The sequence below is a fragment of the Centruroides vittatus genome, unplaced genomic scaffold, assembly GCF_030686945.1.
Source record: "Centruroides vittatus isolate TY-2023 unplaced genomic scaffold, ASM3068694v2 scaffold_3046, whole genome shotgun sequence".
NCBI classification, from domain to species: Eukaryota; Metazoa; Arthropoda; class Arachnida; order Scorpiones; family Buthidae; genus Centruroides; species Centruroides vittatus.
This window is the reverse complement of record NW_027122699.1, coordinates 1,156,120-1,177,460: the sequence shown is the minus strand read 5'-3', so window position 1 is coordinate 1,177,460 and position 21,341 is coordinate 1,156,120. Positions and strand designations below refer to the sequence as shown.

The window sequence follows — 21,341 nt, the reverse complement described above, 5'->3', positions numbered from 1 at the left end:
GGAAGCGTATTTGTAAATATTAAATTTTAAAATGTTAATATTAGTTTATATTCATCTTCCGAATTAAAAATAATACTCTTTTTTGATCGATTCGTTTTAAAAACCGAGAGGTCGCTTTTTATCTTTGCTTCGTTCGTTGCCATGGAAACGGTTTGTTTACCGAAAAGTCATGGATCCGCTCTTCAAAGCAATAAGTTTGTTTAGAAGAAGAAAATTCGAAGAATGCGTCGAAATTTGTAGCGAATTACTCGAAAAGAATCCTTACGATCAAGTATGCTAGTGTTGGCTCCTTTTACGTAGATCAAAATGAAATTTATACCAGATTTTTAACTTAAAAACTTTCAAAGGTTCTTTGATATTTACATTACTCAAAATGGTACAATTGCACCTCCGAACGAGACGATTGGGACTTTACCAAAGCCTTAGACCGAGTGCTCTTCCGTCGACTCTTGCCCGTACGAGGAAGACGACAAATCCCGTTTTGGGTTTGTGTCTTAGGCCAATTTTGTACCGACCGACCAAACCGATCGATTACAAATGTTTTACTTTTTAATTTAAATCTATCTGGCCTGTACTACTAGTCGGTCCGCCGACTGCCGTCATAGTCGGTCGTGGTGCCAAATCGACCTTACCGGTTAATTTCTACCCACCGAAAATGCATTTTACCTCAAACCGGGGCCGTGTTCGGTAACGCAGAACGTCTGAGTTAGAATTCCGAGTGCTTAGTGGATGAAGCTAAGAGTGTTCCGAGCATCGTCGAACGATTGTTCTTAGTTAGACAATTGGGCAAAATAGTGGACAAAGTTAAAATTATGTTTGCAATGGTTGTCGCAAACGAACCGGTTGTCGAAAAGGATGAAGTAACCGATACGATTATTCGAATGAAGGCTGCGTCGGATTGTGATGAAATTAATGAAGCAATTATTCGTTGTAATCGACAAAATGGACCGTTGTCTTCCGTTAAAATGTATTTGGAATCTTATACCGACATATGATAATTTTACATTTTAGAATGAGTTAATGATTTGAATGAGAGACTAGCATTGTAATTGTTATAATAAAATATGTTTAGACCAACATGAGCAACCATCTTGCAAATTGTACGACGAGACAAAAACAATGATGTCACTAGTAGTTAGCATAGATAAAAGAAGCTGACTGAACTAGCTAGAATTCTAGCAGTGGGAGGAGTCAAGTAGTAGCTAGAAATGAGTTCGACATCACGGCTTAACTAGACTTAACAAGAATTCTGAGTTACTGAACACGGCCCAGTACTACCACCTATTTTTTTGTGCTCTGTGTCGGTCGAGCTTGCCGTCGCTTGGGATTCCTCGACCGATGCTGCATGCGGTCGCGTCGGGGTGGGGCCGAGCCGTGCCTCTAAAACTGTATGATGTCAAGTATTTTGTGGATGGTCGAGTGGGCTGCTCGAAGCCGGCGTGGTTGCGTGGGCTCGACGGTCGAATGCCACAGTCTCGGTGGAGCGTGCGGCGTGACTCCCAATTGTATGCATCCCGGAAATGGGCCAGTTTCGGGGGCCGTGTCTTGCCGAGAGTTGCGGGTACGGTCTTGTCAACTTATTTGTTCGTACAAGGGGGTCCGTGTTCTGGGCAGTGGCGGATCCCTCGTTCGGAGAGTGTGTCTTACCAAATTTGGAGTGTAAATATATGGGGTAAATAGTTTGTGTGATGTGTCACGTGTGGCAGAGTTGACTTCGGGACAACTGTCACAGATTTTTTTGTGGGTGACGTGATCTCTCTCGGTGCATGCTGGTGCTGTTACCATCGATCCTGTTTTTGCACGACAAAATGTTCTTTTTCTGTTGTTGTCGTGGCAGAATTTGAACTTTGTACGAGTAATATGTTTACTGTGATGCTCTGGATGCCGAAAAACTTTGCCAGGCAAGGGAGGAAAGATTTATGTGGACCCTAAGTAAAATCCCAATTTTCTATGTATTTTTGCAGTTGTGAGGTTGAGGCAATTTATCACCCCCACTTGGTCCATAGTTTTCGGCACTGTCCTTCTATGGTTAATTATCACACAAAAAAACAAACACGTTGCAAGATGATGTCTGAGTCCCTGTGGGTCTCGAGCCAGGGAAATTTCATCTCCTTCACCCTTCTCGTCGGCTTCAACGATGCCACTTTCAAATTATCCCTACCCAAACGGTTTGCCCTGTAATTTTATTGACATATTAATGCATTAAGCAATTGTACTTAGACATTTTCCTATAACCATAAACTTGACAAAACTTATGTTTAATGATCTTTACGCTCAAACTTTGCATACTGAATGACAAGCTTAGTGTGTCGATGTCGATTTTACTTTTCTCGTGTGAGGAAACTATTCGTTGAAACACCCACCTTCCATTATTCCTACCCAAATTAATTGCCTGTAATTTAACAGTAAATTATGGATTAAAAATATTTACAAATAGAAATGAAAACAATGTCCATAAAACTTTAGCATGAGTTATTGAACATAACGAATATTGTGCAACAATATTCCATAATCCAATAGTGATCATGAAAAGTTCAGAGTCAGATGCCATAAGAAGGGGGAAGTGACTCAGTCAAATGGAAAGAGCAGTTATCATGTTAAGGTATTGCTTTCTCCTTTCTCTTTACCTTATGGAAAAGTTGATTGGTTTGATCTTAAAGTATCACACACTAGCAGATGATATGAAATTAGAATTGTGTCTGTAACATTGGCAGCAAAAGTGGTTTAACCATGGCTAGAGCAGCCAGGCCTGTTCCTATGGTCACGATAATGAACATTTAACTTTGAACCTTGTATTTGTTAGACCTCTATGTTTAACAATTCCTCAACAATAGTGCTCATGGGAAGAGTGCAAGATCTCGTCACATTTTTTGTAGTCATTCTTTTTCCTTTCTCTGTGCAGTCTGTAAAGTTTGCAATTACTTTGTGATCTGTGTAAATAACATCAATAAAGTTTTTTTTCTAAAGACATTGTCATCCCATCCTGTGCTGTGAGAGGTCGATTTACTTTTGAAAAATCACAACTAGAGTTAATGATAAAAGACCTTAATCCTAACATTGATTATGAGACTGAGATCACTGATAAGGATGTAAATGCATATCTCAATAAGCTATGATGTTGATTAATGAGTCATAAGCAAAATAGAAGTTTATCATTACCAATGAGTTGGTGATTACCATGAAATGCATCTTAACTGTTATTCTGACATTATAGTGCCATATTGGAATTTTTTTCTCTTGGAAAAAGCAAAGCATCACTAATGGCAATTTCAAAAGAAGATGATAATAGTATTGAAAAATTAAATGATAAAAATTATTCAATATGGAAGTTTTGAATGTAAATGCTATTAATTAAAGAAAATTTATGACACGGTATTTGGCGTGAAACCTGAAAAACCAGACAATGCATACTATAAGTATGATTGTAGTGCTAGAGCATTAATATGCTTAAATATTTCAGATTCTCAAATAATTCGTGTAATACAGTAGAGTCCCACTAGTCCGAACAACGCTAATTTGAACGTCTGCCTAATCCAAACATGTTTCAGTTGGTGGAGAGGAAATTTTTAGCTCACAAAATATACTTTTTTTGTATTTTCCAATTGAATTTAAATGGTATTAATGGTACAAAAACATTTAGAATTCCACAACAAAAACAAATTGTATTTTATTGTAACACTGTATTAAAACTGTACAAAATTAATAAATTACTGTTTGACATAGCCTATTAAAACAGCAGATCTATACTGTACTTACACACAAAAACAGAAACAAAAGTCATTGATGGTATTGGATTTATATAAACCGGACGTGTTTTACTGCTTGCTTCCGCATTATTTCAATTATTCGGCTAATCCGAACGGGGCTCGATCCTAATTAGTTCGGACTAGTGGGACTCTACACGAATAGACTGCTCAGAAATGTGAAAAAAGTTAAAAACTGTCCACGAACAAGCTAACTTAACAAGCAAATTAGTTTTGCTTAGAAACCTTTTTTTCTATAAAGTATGATGAGAACATGAAAATGCAGGATCACGTGAAAGATATTTTTGGATTGAAGGAACAGATTAAAGAGTCACACTTATGTGCTACACTGCTATGTAGTTTACCAGAGTCATAGTCTATTTTAATAACTGCACTGGAAAGTAAGGATGAAAAAGAACTGACACAAGGATATATAACAAGTAAATTGATAGATGAATTTGAAAGGTGTTTGCAAAGTAAACAAAGTACATCAAGACAAGCCTTAGCATTTAAAAGCAAAAATGCAGAAAAGTGGAATTACAAAGAAAAGAAATTTTGCACTTACTGCCACAAAAGTAATCATTATAAAAATGAATGTTGGCATTTAAACAACAAAAATAAGACAAGTGAAGATGCTTTTAAGAGACAAGGAACAAATAAAAATGTTCACAAGAATTATGATAAGCGACACAGATCCACTGTTTGTGTAGAAAAGGATAAACAAGGTGAAAGAAAAGTACTAAAGGTACAATTGTATGAAACAAATTATGTTGACAATGATTGGGTCATTGATTCAAGTGCAATGTATCATATGACAGGAAACTTAAAATGTCTCCAAAAACTATACAAAACTTGGCGTGAGTTTTTGAATTTACTTTTTACGGTATGTTCCCAGGATATGTTGGGTTTTATTATTTAATACTGGTTACTTCCACTGTAGATAAAGCCTGTCCATATGGACAAAATTGATATGGCATATAGTCCATATTGTATTGGTGTTTGGCATAAACAAACCCAATCCGTTATATAAAATTTATAACGAATCACCTATAATTGTCATTGAATAATTAAAAGTAATTCTAATATTTGTATCTACAGTATTTCTTTACTCTTTCTTTACTTGTGATACTTTTATATGTATTTCACTACTATAAAGTAAAAGAATATTTACTTGTCTTTTCTTTGAATGTTAAACATAAAAAATTGCTTTTTTCAGGACTACTAAAATTGGAAATCCAAATATTTTAGAACTGCAGATCTATCTTCGGTCCATAATGCATCTTTCCACCTACGAGTGGCATACCGTTACAAGAAATAGAAGTTTCTTTCATAAATATTTGATTTTTCAGACACACTAAAGTTTTACTTTATTTAAGTGAAAATTGTAAGATGATTAATTTCATAGTTTGATTTGAAATAAAATTTTCAACAGCTAGAAATTAATTTCAATTTTATATTTGTTAAACTAGATTGTAATAGTATTGCCAAGTGATATTTCCATTTTCCTATTTATTCAATTGTACACGAACAAATGGTTTTTACAGTTTTAACATTATGATTTGTCTCGACATATTTGTTTTGAATATATTATTGTGCTGGTGCTTTTAAAGGTTTTGTGGAGTTATTTAATTGTTTATAACCAGCTTTGTGAAGATTCAGAACTTATATTTTACATTGTGAATAAAATAATCTTATTTAATATAGAAATTAATTTAATTAAACTATACAAAATTTAAGTGATGCTGTTTGTATATTTCATTAAATATACAAGTTTTTTCTATCTTAGGCAATTTGGTGCTTAAAATTAAGAGCTTTAACCGAACAAGTATACATCGACGATTTAGAAGCCGACGAGGAAGGTATTGCGGAGGCACTTCTAGACGACAATGCTATTGCTCAAGTGGCAAGACCTGGAACATCTTTAAAAACTCCCAACAGACCTCAAGGGACCAGCCAATCAATTCGGTTAGTGATTAATTAATAAAAAAACATCATAGAAAATTATTTATAAAATAATTATTATTAATCTAATTGGTATCTTAATAAATTATTGAATTTATATGTTAAAGAAAAGAAGTCCTTTTTTAGAAATACCTGGTTAATATGTTGTTTTATGTTAAAAAATAAATTATTTTTATGAAATTGATTATGCAAATCACAAAAGTAACATTCAAAACTTTCATCTGATTCCAATTTTGAAAATATTAATTTAAAAGAATATATACGTATATTTTTTATTATAGTCCCGTCACTCATGCCGGTCGCCCTTTGTCGGGAGTCGTCCGTCCCAATACTCAGTCCGGTAATCCCGGTTCTATGGAAAAAGCAATGAGAACTTCACGAACTTCTCGCACGGCCAGACCGGTATCTAGTGCGTCCGGTAGATTTGTTCGATTGGGAACGGTAAAGTAATGCCTTCATTTCAAACACAGATAACAATTTAAACCAGTTAAATTGAAACTAATGTTATTTTCAGGCTTCTATGTTATCCCATCCCGAAGGCCCATTCATAAATTTGGGAAGGTTAAATCTAACTAAGTATGCTTCTACTCCATCGCTAGCAAAACCTCTTTTTGAATATATTTATTATCACGAAAATGACGTCAGACATGTGAGTATTCTAAATTATATATTTTATGTTTAATTATTGAATCGAATATTAATTTTTCTAGGCTTTAGATTTAGCCGCACAAGCTACGCAAGCTTGCCAATATAAAGATTGGTGGTGGAAATTACAACTAGGAAAATGTTATTACAGGTGAATAAAATTAACAATATAACTTTTATACTACCCAACTTTTAAAAGTGATTTTGGCAATTATTTGTATAAAAATGTCGATTTAATTTCTAAAACGGCGCTTCTCGAACTATAGGGCAACGTTCCCCGAGACCGCGAGACTTCGAGACCACGAAACGTTTAAATAATTTTTCATTTTTAATACTTCCAACATAAATGAAAACAAAGTCACAATATAAAAAAGTATTTTCTTATGAATTAAACCTATTAATGGCATTGATACCAAAAAGTTTAAGCAACACTAATAAACAATACTATTATATGCTGTTATAAGATGCTACTATATCGGTAATCTCAGTTGTCAATAGCTACTAAATTAATGTAATTCATTTACAGTATTTGTGTTAACAAAATGTTTATAGGAATACAAACTGTTTGTTAAAACTGTAAATATTAATTAATTTCTAAAATAACATTTATGAATATAAGTTATTAATGTAGTATTATACTACATTAATAACTTATGTGAGGATTTGCGCCTCTTAGTGAAAGGGGCGAAGTTGACCCGACTCGCTTTAGGTCAGGATGTCTCGAAAGGGCCTTTACCGTATGGGGGTAGTGGTTTGCTGAACGCAAAGACGACTCACACTGAGACCGTGTTTTCCATTTTAACGCGTTTATTTTGACAGAAACATGCTTACAATAAGAGTAGTGTCGTCTCGTTAGTCCGTTCCTCTTGGTAGGTGGTTCGCCGTCCGTTTTGGAGTCCGTTACCGTAGAGGAAAGTTCCCACTGGAGGCTAGCTGGGGAGAAAAGTCCCTCGGAGAACCACGATGGGAAGTTGGGTCCCTTAATCTTAGTCACTCACGGGTGAAAACGCTCGAAGTCCTCGAAGTCCGGTATATGATATCCGTCGACTCGGGTCTTCTCTTCTCAACCTTCACTTCTGCCTCCCCGTGCCCCAAGAGTTTCGGGCTTTATAACCTTTCTTTCCCGAAATCCCGAGTTTTTGGTTGGTCCGAACGGGGGTCTTCTTTCTCTCTATTGGTCCCTGGTCTGTTGCCAGGGACGCGATTCGGGCCGCGGGGTCGCCGAAGATCCCCGAACTCCCCCTCCCGGGCCGCTCCCCGTCCGAGTCGGGTCAAGCCCTTCCCCGGACGACGGTCCCGTAAATTACATCTAAATGTGTTTTTCTGTCTTGGAGAAGGCGCAGCCGGGACCACTCGGCTCCGAATACCGCCTCCTCCGATGGAAAGCCGGACAGATTCCACTTTGAACTCGGTGCAACTTGATGACCCAAACTTACCCCGGTCGGTCGATCCCTCAGTTGCTCCCACGATCTACGATCGGGGATCTGTCAATTAGGTCGGGAATGTGACAATTAAATCGTCTCGCGCACCCATTTCTTTACCATCTCGATCTTGTTTACCGGATAAATCACGGGTTTAACGACTTTAACTCGACAACCACTTTGCCAACGGGGGGGGCGAACTTCCAACAGATGTCCGTTTAAGTTAGTTGTCCTGTTAAATTATTTACAAAACACAAAAAAAAAACGGATTCTAGAAACTAAAATTAGACTTCGAATAGGAAGAAAACAGTAATTATTATTATTATTATTTATATTCTCAACTCCCGGCCCCACACTTATATACTAAATTAATTATAAATATAAATTCAGAGTAGTGGTGAATGCTGGATACTCATTTTTATACCTGGATTATAAAAATCTACAACTATAAAAGTATAAAACTTCAAAAAGGGCAAAATTTATTAGTTCATTTATAAAATCTTTAATCCATTAGAAGAATATAACATTTTACATTTTGGTTTAATTTTTAGACTAATTCATTAACACATGCCCTGAAATTGAAGTTATGAAAGGTTCAACAAGAATTAAAATATTTCAGAAAATTTTTATCTATATTCGATTTAAATATTAAGAGTTCTCTCTTGTCAATAAAAGAAGTGTTTGCATTAATTGTAACGTTAAAATAAAACAAAGTGATTTATATGGTCTAATTTTGAGTGATTTTAAAATAACATTTATTGTTCTTTTGCTTTAAAAGATCATAAGTCACATTACAGTGTAAAAATTAACTTACTACATATCTATGAGCCAGGTTTAAAAAATCTGTGCGCAAAAGTTAGTCTCTAATTCTAGCAATAAAAAAATCAGAGAATGGCACTTATATAATTGAAATGTAAATAATACACAAGTAGTTTTCAGTTGATTATTTTAAAGAAATATTTTCCATACAGTACATGTAAATCTTGGGGTCATTGAAGAATCCTACCAAGACAAAGTCATACCTGATAAATTCCTACTAAAATAGAATCTTACCATCTTAGTTTCATACCAAAGGAAAAACATACGGGCTGTTTACCTTAACATTTATCCAGACGCAAAACAGATCGTTTCAGCATTGCACAAGTATATTTATATTTTGTGATGCCTTAGTATCTCTGCAATGCTTACATTAAAATAGATTAACTCATTAAAAAGAAACATGTAAGTATGTAAATAGCATGAAAGTTCTGTGGCAATATGTAAATTTTTCAAATGTGAGAACAAAATGCAAATCGAAAATGCAATCTTCATGAATCACGTGGCATCACCGATTTTGCTGCACAACATACAACACTTATAAAAGACCCAATATTATTTAGTCTACTAATTAATAGTGCACTTTTGCTAGAACCTTATATTTATGAGCACTACTGTGAAACAACGATATATTATGAGGAAATGAGACAAAATGCATGTAGATTCCAAAAGTGCTTTCCATATGCACCAAGACCAAGATGTTTTTAACATATACTATAGCAGAATAAAACTGATTATTTTTGTATTAATTTATACGATGTTGGTTTTTATCCATTACAATGAAAGATTCTTTATACATTATGCCAAGTCTTCTTAAAATGATTTACTTCCACTATCTTTGTGCTTGAGAGAGATGGGAAAAATTTACAACATATTCCCATGAAACTACCATATGATGTAAACATCCTTTTTTTAATGAATTAATATATTTTATTGTAAATGTCATGGTGGAACTAATACACCATAGACTTTTTTTTTAACTCTTTCCACCCTATGGGCACTAAGAGGGCCTCTTTTAGCAAGCCCGTTATGGGTTCGGCCGGGGTCGTATTGGTGTGGCTGGGTGGTGAGGGACGGGGCCCGACACATCTGGATAAAACACCCCAAAATATTCCTGGTTATTTATTTATTAACCAGTTACCATTCATTTTACTTTTAGTACGTGAATGCATATTGGCAAACTTCTAATGCTAATATTGGCAAACTATGTTCATATAACCAACCAAGGATCAACCTTGGTTGGTTATCTAAATATATAAAATTATTTGTCCTGACCGAGTGACTGATTCATCTTCGCCCAGAGCAAACCGCTGAACCTAAAGTGGTGAAATTTGGTACACAGTTAGGGTATGTCATGAAAACACACACTAAGAAGGGATTATGCCATAATTCTCTCCCTCCGTGGGGGAGAGGGAGAGAATTATGGCTTAACCTGAAGAACAGCTTCTACTGTACTATTTTAGATGCAATTTTTTGTTTTTAACTACATTTAGTCTTCATTGAGTACTTAGGTGTATTAAATTGATAACATTTCGGATGTTGTTATAAATATTTTTATATATTTCGAATTTTTAACCAAATGTTCGAACTGTTTTAAATTCGAATTTGTTATTGCATATTGGTTCGATTATAGAATGATTGTAAACGTTCTAGAAAATTGATCAAATTGAAAACAGTTCATTTGATTCTCAGCAATTTTCATCATTCTCAGAGGTAGGTGTTATATAACAATTACAATGGCTGTTGGAATACTGAATATAAATGATTGTTTGCTTGCAAAATCTGTGCAGGCAAAGTTGTGGGTAACAGCTAGTATGAACATAAAGTCAACATTTTGCTTGGTTTTTTTTTTTTTTTACACTATTATAGTTAATTGGATTTAACATTCTTAAATCTGCACATTTTGGTATAAAATACCAAAATGAGGATACACAAAAGGTCGATCTACTAAAGAGGACACACAAAGGTCGATCTACAAGCAACAATACTTACACCTACACATAAAAGATTCTAAATTGAAATCCTGGAGAGAATACTGCACTAGAGCTAGCAAAGACCCTTGGGGGTTTCTTACCAAGTGGAGCTGTAACAAATTAAGAAGAACAGAGGCTTGACCACCATAGAAACTACAGAAGGACATACAAATGATCTGCAAACTACCTTCAAAGCTATATTTCAAAAAATTTCTGTAGAAGACAACGAAAACAAAGATCTCGACATTCATAGTGAAATCAGAGACAAGATAAATGTAGATATTAACAACCCTGACACACCCCCTTTCTCATGCGAAGAAGTTGGCTAAATAATCACTGACCTGAATAACAGATAAACCCCCGGGCTCGACGGAATTGTCCCAGAGATCATCAAACAAATTTGGAACATAAACTCAACACTACAACCAGATAAATACAACACTACTGACATCGTTTACAAAATACCTTGCACATGTGAACCACCAAAAGCATACATTGGAGAAACAAAAAGAGGATTGGAAACAAGATTAAAAGAACACATCGCAGATTTAAAATATAATAGAATAAACTGTTTTTACGAACACTGCACAATTCATAACTGCAGCATAGATAAAACTGATGTTAAAATAGTACACAAGGAAAAAAATTGGTACAAAAGAAAATTTAAAGGAAGCAAAATAATATTAACAAGAACCTAAGCATAGAAATTCATAAAAGCTCATTACAACTATTAAATAGAATATCTTAAAAAGTATATTTATACAGTTGTAGGCGTGGCTGTGTGCAGCATTCTGGGAGGAAGAAGTTACATGCTGTGAGACATGTGGGGGAAGCAGTCAAGTTAGCAGGGAGGGGAAAGTAAGTGGGAAGATGTAGTGTGGAAGGTGCCGGACAGATGCTCACCAGATACAACGTATGTATATTACATAACAGACTGAAGAGGGCAAAAGCCCAAAACACGTCTCTGTAAAGATTATGGATTAAATAGATGAATTTACCAAGTGTCTATAAATTCACCAAGTCGTGACACCAAAAAAAAACCAATACCTTTTTTTACCTCTTCAATACTTGCCTACATTTTAGCATCTTCCCCAGGGAATGGAAAAGAGCCAAGTTGGTACTTGTCCCTAAAGTAAATAAACCTGGAGATTTCAGACTGATTTCCCTGTTACCTGCACTAGGGAAAGTAATGGAAAAACTGCTTACAAACAGACTCTCTTGGCACCTTGAGTCAAATAAACTACTGAGTGACAAGCAGTATGGCTTTAGAAAGCAAAGGTCAACCGTTCATGCTATCACTATAGAAGTCAACATCATCAAAGCACTACTTGACAGAAAAATATGTTTTCGAACTTAGGACTTAGCATAGACATTCAGAAGGCATTTGACAGTGCATGGTGGCCACTGATTCTTTATAGACTCAGGCAACTACAATGCCCCACTTCGTGAGAGAACTATTACCATCAAAACAGGGAATATTACTTTTGAGAATGAGTATAATAGAGGCTGTCCACAGGGCTCGGCCCTTGGGCCGCTTCTGTGGTGTGTCCTTTTCAATGATTTTTTGACCCAGGACTTCGGACAAGACAAAATTATTGTGTATGCGGATGACACATTCGTGCTGTTGACGGGTAACTCTAGAGCAGAACTCGAAAGGAAAGGAAGGCAGACTATGTCAAAAATAAGTGAATGGGGAGGGAAAAACAAGCTGATCTTCAAGCCAGGCACTCAAAACTTGTACAAGAGAGTACCGACAATTCAGATGGGGTCAGAAAGTATAAAAATAAAGAAAAACATTAAATATTTAGGGATTGCACTTGACTATAAGCTTCTTTGGACCACACATATTGAGAACATTTGTAAGAAAACAGGGTTACTCTTTCAGTCTTTCTCTAGGGTCACTAAAAGCAACTGGGAGCTTGACTCTCATGCTATGGACTCAATTTATAACATGATATTTATTCCAATAATTAACTATGCCTGCCCAGTTTGGGAGGAAACCACTCACAAAATACATAATAAAAGGAAACTAACATCATCCCAAAGGAAAATACTACTGGTTCTCACTAAAGGTTACAGAACAACTCCTACTAACAGCCTCCAGACAATCACTAGAAAGCCCCCATGGATCTTGAAATCAAATATCACGCATTAAAATGGAAACCGAAACATGATAATGATATCATCATCGGGAATGAGAGACTTAAAAAAGACGACTTTGAATGGAAGATCCCTTATGCACTTATCCAGAACCCAAGTAAAAGAAACCTCTGAACCATTGACAGACAATCATATAGACGTATACACAGATGGGTCTAAAATTAATGATAACGTTGGTGGCAGTTATGTAATATATCATAAATATATGGAAATCGAGAATAAACTTCTCAAATTAGACAATAGATGCAGTGTTACACAAGCAGAACTGCTGGCGATTGCCACTGTAGTGGAAGACTGTGTTTCTAAATACCCACATCATAACGTTAACATCTATTCTGACAGCCAAGCTGCTATTTACATAATTCAGAACATGCTATAAAATTCAAATAGTGCCTTCTCCTTTAATTGGCCGAGAGGACACCGGGGAAATATTGGCAACGAAAGAGGCGACAAATTAGCAAAGAAGGCAGCCATCTACCAAGAAAACACCATAATATACAGCAAATTATCACCTGACAGGATACAATGCTATAAAAAACTATATTTTAATAGAATGGCAAATGTATTGGGACAACTTCCATAATGAAACAACTTACTCATACTCACCAGACATTAAAAGTATCTACAAGATAAATTGGCTCAAAATTGATTATAATACAACCCAATTTATAACGAACCATGGCTGCTTTCAAAGCTACTTACACAGGTTCAAAATTACTGATAGTGATGTGTTCTATTTGTGACAAAACTGATAGAAACAACCACTACCTGTTCGACTGCCCTATAGTCGAAAAAGAAAGGAACAATTTACAGCAAATTTTAGGCTACAAACATAGGGTAGATGCAGCACCGGATTAAGCCTCTAGCGGGCCCTAGACAAAATTTAAATTGGGGCCCCATTTAAATAAGTTGCTTCTAAACAAATCTTATATAATGTGACATTAGCGTAGCTAGCATGGGTAACACCCGGTGCGGATATCGTGGTGTCACCCCAAGTCACACCGTAGTGTCACCCTTTTTAACTCTTTTATAAAACACTATTGAATTGTAATATCTTCGCACTCGAGCAACTTGAACGCTATATCGAATATGCGATGTCGCGACGTATAGGTGTAGATTTAGAAAATAAATCATAACCATCTATACATCGGTACTACCACGAGACGCGAGCTCTAGGAATATATCTAGATGACGTGAGAGATCCTGTGGCGTTACTTATGACGTACGGGAGGCTGTTAACCTTTTTTTTTTTTTTTTTTTTTTTTTTAGGCAATGGGTAGTCGAGGGGAGCTTAGTAAGAAAAGAATTGTTAAGCACAGCATTTTCTGTCCTATCGAATTTCTTAAATTTTTAACTCGTTTCCACACAGAGAAATCTTCTGCACTGAAGCCAGGCCCCTCTGACTTACGGGCCCTAGACATTTGCCTACTTTGCCTATTCGATAATCCGGCCCTGGGTAGATGTACTAGTTTTGGCCAGTGTAGTACCAGTTCTGGCCAGAAAACAAATTTAACTTAAAAATATAATCACAAATGAAACAAACTTTTATTGTTAACTGTGTGAACAGTTAACAATAAAAGTTTGTTTCATTGGACAGATTTGAATATGTGGTGATTATATTTTTAAGTTAAATTTGTTTTCTGGCCAGAACTGGTACACTGGCCAAAACTGTTACATCTATACATCTACCCTATAGGTTGGCCATGCAATAAAAGCCTTCTCCTGTAAGATGAAGAAATCTACAGGTCCTTCAAAACTCTTATTGACTTATATTTCAAATGGACTTTAGTGCAAAAATTATACTGAATATTGTCAGTTGTCTGGGAAGCTACCCGGCCCTTTACAGTGTTAAGTCCCATGCGTTGCGAGTAGTGACAGAGTCCACACTCCTGCCTATACCATTCATTTACTGTTACACACATAGTTATCATTGTACAAAAAAGATGTTAAATATGTAGTTTACCACCCAGTTGTGCTAAGCAGTACTGGGTATGTACTGTACAGTACATATCCCTTGTACCTGATTAATAAAAAAAAAAGTATATTAGTAAATGATTTAGTGCTTGACAGTTGGCAGCATTTATGGTCGTCGCTTTTGGGCATATTATAATTAATAATTTAATTTTTTTTCCATATTATAGAATTTTGTTTGCGTTGACTATTTGCTACCATTTTTGTGTATATTTTTATTTCTTTTGTGGATATACCGTATTTTACGGACTATAAGACGCACCCGAATTTTGGAGGCAGTTTTTCGAAGAAAAAAGTGCGTCTTATAGTCCATAAAATACGGTAATTATTATTGTTGTCGGTTTTGTTTGTTATTGGTATTAATATTCTATTTCCGGTGTTGAGATGGAGTTTAGTAATATTGTATTATTCCTTTTTTTCTTTTAACAGGCTAATTATTATTTGTCATTCGATCCTACTGATCTTTAGAACTAAGCAGACAAACACGAACAGTAACAAAAAAAACTTTATTAAAAAGGTGAGAACTGTCACCGACATCCTCGGCCAACATCCGGGCAAAAACCCGCGAACTTTTCGTGCCTCCTTTTCACGTTGCCAGCCAACTCTCGTTGGCAAGTGTTGCCAGGCAGTATTCGGGATCTCTGGCACTGGCGGCCACAATTACATGCTGTACTGTTAGTAACGATGTATTTTGTATTGGAATTGATACTGATGATTGTAATGTGTTCTTCTGTTGTAATATGCCCGTACATACAGAGTTTCCCTCGTACTATTAAATAAAATAAATAATAAATATTATTACTACAAGAAGTACTTTTTATTCCACGATATAATATAGTTTTCTTCTTCTGAGAACTCTATGACCCCTTAGAAGCCTGAAGATCACAGGTTTAGAAACATTTTGTCACTCAAATTATCTGCAGTACCCAATTTTGAAAATTTCTAGTGTTCAGCACAAATTCCAAATCTGTGGAAGTTTTTAATTACTGTACATTTAGAGTCTTGGCATCAAAAACTTGAAAAACACTGATATAGAAAGTAATCATTTTAACACTTCAGTGACTTTGAAACTTAGGAACCACTACAGGCTCCTAAGTTTACTCTGGGCCTGGAGAAAATCTCCAGCTCACCCTCTTAATGGCTGTGAAATATTTAGAGGCTGTTTGTTAATTAAGTGTAGTTTTCGACCTCTTCTCTCTTTGTTGTATACAATAATGTACTTTTGTCAAATCCTTCTTTAATTACATGTACAATGTTTCATGGACCCCTGACTTTAAACAAATGACCTTAAAAGTTTTGCATATGTTTTCTAACTTATAGTGTATTCACATGACTGGTAATAGACTTACAAGGACATATTTGTATGCCACTAATACTATTGAAAAAAGTCCACGTAGACAATATCTCGATCCTCTCTCTCCTGTCGTGTACGATGATGTATTTTGCGTAACATTCCTTTTAAACCGTACACATAATTAATGGATGGCCCCTTATAATAGTGTTTTTTCCTTAAATATTTTTAAATGGTAAAACTAGGTACAGTACATACCAATGTAATATTTGGACTTTTCCAGGTTTATTAGATCTGTTGGATACAAGAAAAATATATAATGTATTTAAATTATTTTAGCATGTAAAATTATAAACTGTAAGTTTATTGTATGGATTGTATTATTTGTAAAATTAGGAATGAAAGCATTCTGATATTAGAGTATACAATATGTAAGAATGTCAGAAATGGTTTATTCTTTTTTGGAATGACTGAAATAAATTTCTCTGTTTTCTGTATCTATGTTTATTTAAAATTTATTATTTATTTGAAAAATTTTGTATCAGATTTGGAATGTATCGCGATGCCGAGAGACAGTTTAAATCTGCCGTCAAGCAACAGGATGCGGTGGACACGTTTCTTTGGCTCGCAAAGGTCCGTAATATAATTTTAATAATATAATATCGACGTCTTTAGTTTTACTTAGTGTAGAAGTATTTTATAAACTGTAGAGCAGGGGTGGAAAATACCTATGGCACGTAAGGAGAAATCATCTGGCACGTAATGTATCGTACGAAAAAGACGATAAATCAAAATCAATCATTCTTTTGGCTTATCGACTGTTTGTCCTTTTTCTCAATCAGCTTTTTTACATTTATTCTAATTAAAGTACATTCATTTAATTTCTTTAAATGTTGTTATCTGAAGTCTAAAACTTTGGCATGCATAAAGGTATGCTTATTATATTGCACACAGGCTCAAAAAGGTTTGCAATCCCTGCTATAGAGTTTGATTAAATCTATAAGAAATACTTAATTTATTATATAAAGTATTAGTCAAATAACAAAGATTAAATACGATAATTTCAGTTATAAAAAGAATTTGAATCGATGCATTAATTAAATTGCTCAATCTACTAAATGTGATAATTGATACATTCTAATAGAAGAGTGACGTTTCTACGTAATTTTTATATGCAAAATAATTATCCGACGTTCGCCCGAGAAATTCTCGAACTCGAGCGAGCGTCGGATTCGAAGATGTAACATTTCGGTTTATTTGTCCGAAAAACCTCTTAAGTGGTTATAAAAGGAAATAATTATAAAATTATAGCTCGAGTCTTACGGTATTAACTTATTTGAAAAAATTGATATAAGAAACTTAAGGTAAACTTATTTAATTTCTCTATTAATTTTAATTTTAACAATCTATTTATAATTATATAATAAAACAGATTTAAAATATTTATATAATAATGCAAGAATATTGAAATTACAGGTGTATATTCGTCTGGATCAACCGCTAACTTCACTCGAAGTGTACAAACAGGCATTAGAAAAATTTCCCGGAGAAACAAATCTACTCACAAATATTGCACGCATATACGAGGTATTGTATTTCGTGTGTTTTAATTTAAGATTCTATATATGTCACACTTTAAATCTGTATGACCAAATGACATATTAAAATTGAATTTATTACATTACTGTTTTGAATCGGAACAATAAATATTAATATCGGAACGATCGTGTAATTTTAATCTGGGACGGCAGATTCCCAATAATTGTACTTTTGTTTATCTACTTAATCTTTTCAGTTAGGACATAAATAACCAGCATTTAAGAAATTCATCAAAACAATACAATTTCTGAAGCTTCTTCAAGAAGTTTATAATCAAAATCTTTTTATCTTTTTGGATTAATTTTCCATCGTAGCAGTACAAATGCAAAAACATTTATTTATTTATTAACATTTGTTCTATTATCAAAACACATTGGCTAACGATTATTGATCGAATTTGGGAAAATGTTAGATAATAAAGGTTTGGAAGCTGTCGTCGTCGTATTGAAATATGGAGTTGTTTTCTAGTACAGAAGATTAAAATTGAACAGAGAAGAATGTTTCGACAAATCGGACGTCGAGAGTCGAATTATTAATATACGTATATTAATAATTAACTCTCGACGACGGTCTTTTACGCGACTAGATTTGATTTTGTCACCTTTGTCTCGGAACGGTGTCCTTTCCTCGTAAGTGGAAAGTATGCTAATAAACGAGAAAAAACGATCACAGAGCACAAATATGCATTTTTAAATTAACATTTTCTCTGCATTCTTTATTATTGTTGTTAACAGTTGACAGGCAATTCATAACCCTACAATATTAAGCTGGCTTTGACCACCTTCTATTTTATCTTCTAAGATCACAGATTGATGTGACTTATTGATTACTTGGGCATCTGGATTCACTAATTCCTTTTTTTGTCATAACTGTTCTTTCCTATTTTTATTATTACACAATAACTTCACTTTAAAATGGTGTGAAATGCCACGTAAACAATAAACACTTTCGAATAATAAACAGCTCGACGCTGCTTACGGTTACTGTTAAAGCAAAGTTGATTACTAGCACTATCACTAATCACGAAAAAAATATTCTGTACATCGTGGGGAAAATTTGAAACCAGTGTTGTCATCAATTGACATATATCAAACTGGCATAAAATGAGGACAATCTATAATTTGTCTTTCTGAAACACCACGCACGTATCACAATATTTGCATCTCGGTCACTTCCCGTCTTTGTGCCATTTCCCAATTGCTCGACATTCAACTCTTATAATAATAAAATTAAAAGTTGGCCAATGGTATTTACATTAAAATATAAAAAATAAATATATTGAAGATACAAAGTTGTCTTCATTTTCTGTCATTTACAAATCACCAGTGACAGTCCAAAGCAATTTTCACTCATAAAGATGACCTTTTATTTGAGGTTGCACCTCTGCAAAAAATGTCCTCTGGCAACAATGCCAATTCCATAATTCACAACATAATTGATTAAAATTAAAATCTGGCCAACAAAACACTGCCAGTCAGAAAATTGGGACAAATTGTATTGGACTCTTGCTGGTGATTTGTAAATGATGGAAAATGAAGACAACTTTTTTGAAAACAGAAATTATAATATTTGGCTATTGTTTGTTTAATTCAATTTTTGATCAAAATTTCAATTATTTTAGAAGGTATCTTATTTTGGTCACAAAATGTCAATAAAAAAGTTATTCTTTATACTTTTTTTTTCAGGGATTAAACGATTTGAATCTTGCCGTAAAATATTACAAAGACGTTCTTCAATACGACGCAATTAACATCGAAGCAATAGCGTGTATTGCGACCCATCATTTTTATTCCGACCAACCGGAAATTGCACTCAGATTTTACAGGTAAAACTTTGAGATAACGGTTTGTTTACGTCTACAAAACACTATACCGTACTATTTTATAGGAGACTCCTGCAGATGGGCATCTGCAATTCCGAACTCTACAACAATCTCGGCCTGTGCTGCTTTTATTCGCAGCAGTACGACATGGCCGTGACTTGTTTCGAGAGAGCTCTGACGCTGGCGACCGACGATACTCTGGCAGACGTATGGTACAACGTCGGTCACATGGCTCTGGTACGCTTTTAAATTTTTCGTGACATTTTAGTTAAACTTTGCAAACGACACGACCGTTATTTACAGGGAATAGGAGACAAGAATCTTGCAACTCAATGTTTTCGACTGGCACTGACGGCAAACAACGATCACGCAGAGTCTTATAATAATTTGGGTGTCATCGAAGCAGTCAAAGGCAACACCGATCAAGTAAGTTTATTTTAAACCTAAAAAAAATAAGAAAGAAAATAACAAGTTTGACAAATCAAACTATTCTCTCCACAATAGGGAAAGGCATTCTTTCAAACTTCTGCTAATTTAGCATCTTACTTATTTGAACCGTTTTATAATCACGCTTTACTTGCCGAAGAGGTAGCAAATTTTTATTTTAAAATATGTATCCTATAAAATTTTATGAACTTATCTTTGCATTTTTAATCTTAAAATCAGATGGGTGACTTGCAGAGTTGCTTCAGCATCGTACAAAAAGCCCTGGAGGCCTTTCCCGATCATACAGATTCTCAAGAACTATTAGAGAAAATAAAGAAAATGTTCTCGACACTTTAATAATTTTTAATTATACTAAAAAGACTCGATCACATTTTATACAAATTAAGAGAAGCACCTTTATTGTCAATTGATAACAACTGTTGCCTTAATTAAACTTCAGCCAATAAAAGTGTTATTTTATCAACTTGCCACATGAAATTTATTTCAAAAATTTTATCATAAATTTAGTAAACCATTACATTTCAATGGCATACATAGTGATTTTTCTATATTCGTTTTATATTGACATAATGAATATGGATATATTTAATACTTAATAATGAATATCTACTATAATATCGTGTATTTATAATTATTACAATGTATCTTCGTCGTCCTTATAATTTATCGAAGCGCAATACGGAGTGGTCGATAGCACTTCGCTGGCAAAACGTCGAGGTCTGCCGACGGCATCGTTTGACTTCCACGTCGACGGCAATGGACAGTCGACAATGCCGTACGAAAGGCTGGCAAACGTGGGCCTTCGATATGGCATTGCTTGAGCTTCTGTGTTTATTATATTTCTCTGTTTTGCTGTTTAACTGACTTACTATTAAAAGTTCCAACTTGTGTAGTTATAACCAGAAGATTCGACCAATTCTTCTTTTGACTCCGGTTTGGACGAGATCATTTATGAACTACCTCGGAAGAGTGAGGACAAAACGGTGGCAGTTTCGACTGCTTCTACTTATAGTGAACATTGCCGTCGCCGACTGCGTCAAATATTCTCAAAACTTGCTCGAGAAGCAACCCGACACACCTCCGTGTTTCCTATTGCTAACGACACCGATAGGTCGGAATGGTTTTTGGACAAAAGAGGTCGCCGCCCTTAAAAATAAAAGTAAGTCTTGTCGGAAGACAAATGCAAGACTTCTGCAGTTATGGCTAAAGATTTCAGAAATGGCCACGCCAAAAAGCAAGATAATTTTTATCAACTCTTGCAAGCAGGAGTGACATCCTGCAGAAAATTAAGAGATCGGAGCATTTCTTAGTCGGGCAGACAAACTACTGCCAGAAGTTGATTGCAGTTCTACCATCCGTATGTTTTATAATAAAGCATGGACTGTTTTCATGGCACGGGAGGCATTGGATCTGCACTCTCTGGGCCAAAGTAAAGACATTAATGTAAAGAATGGGTAAATTATGGTCAGATATTCCTGTGTGCATGTTATG

The 21,341-nt window shown here is 34.9% G+C and overlaps 1 protein-coding gene across 1 annotated transcript; it reads left to right on the top strand.

Annotated features, from left to right (window-relative positions):
• Positions 1-121: 121 nt before the first annotated feature.
• BBS8 (tetratricopeptide repeat protein 8) lies at positions 122-20,313 on the top strand. The gene is made up of 12 exons (XM_067285863.1): positions 122-271; positions 5,530-5,708; positions 5,987-6,146; positions 6,220-6,354; positions 6,416-6,501; positions 16,528-16,615; positions 17,459-17,569; positions 19,267-19,406; positions 19,469-19,640; positions 19,707-19,829; positions 19,908-19,991; positions 20,070-20,313. Exons 1-12 carry the CDS (start codon positions 170-172, stop codon positions 20,184-20,186), a joined length of 1,497 nt encoding a protein of 498 aa, XP_067141964.1. The 5' UTR covers positions 122-169; the 3' UTR covers positions 20,187-20,313.
• Positions 20,314-21,341: the final 1,028 nt, after the last annotated feature.

Bases quoted from the DNA above. Each gene is read 5' to 3' on its own strand.
- BBS8 (XM_067285863.1), top strand. From the start codon at position 170: ATGGATCCGCTCTTCAAAGCAATAAGTTTGTTTAGAAGAAGAAAATTC. The intron at 16,616-17,458 runs GTCCGTAATATA...TTGAAATTACAG, and splicing joins CGTTTCTTTGGCTCGCAAAG to GTGTATATTCGTCTGGATCA. The intron at 19,992-20,069 runs GTAGCAAATTTT...TCTTAAAATCAG, and splicing joins ACGCTTTACTTGCCGAAGAG to ATGGGTGACTTGCAGAGTTG.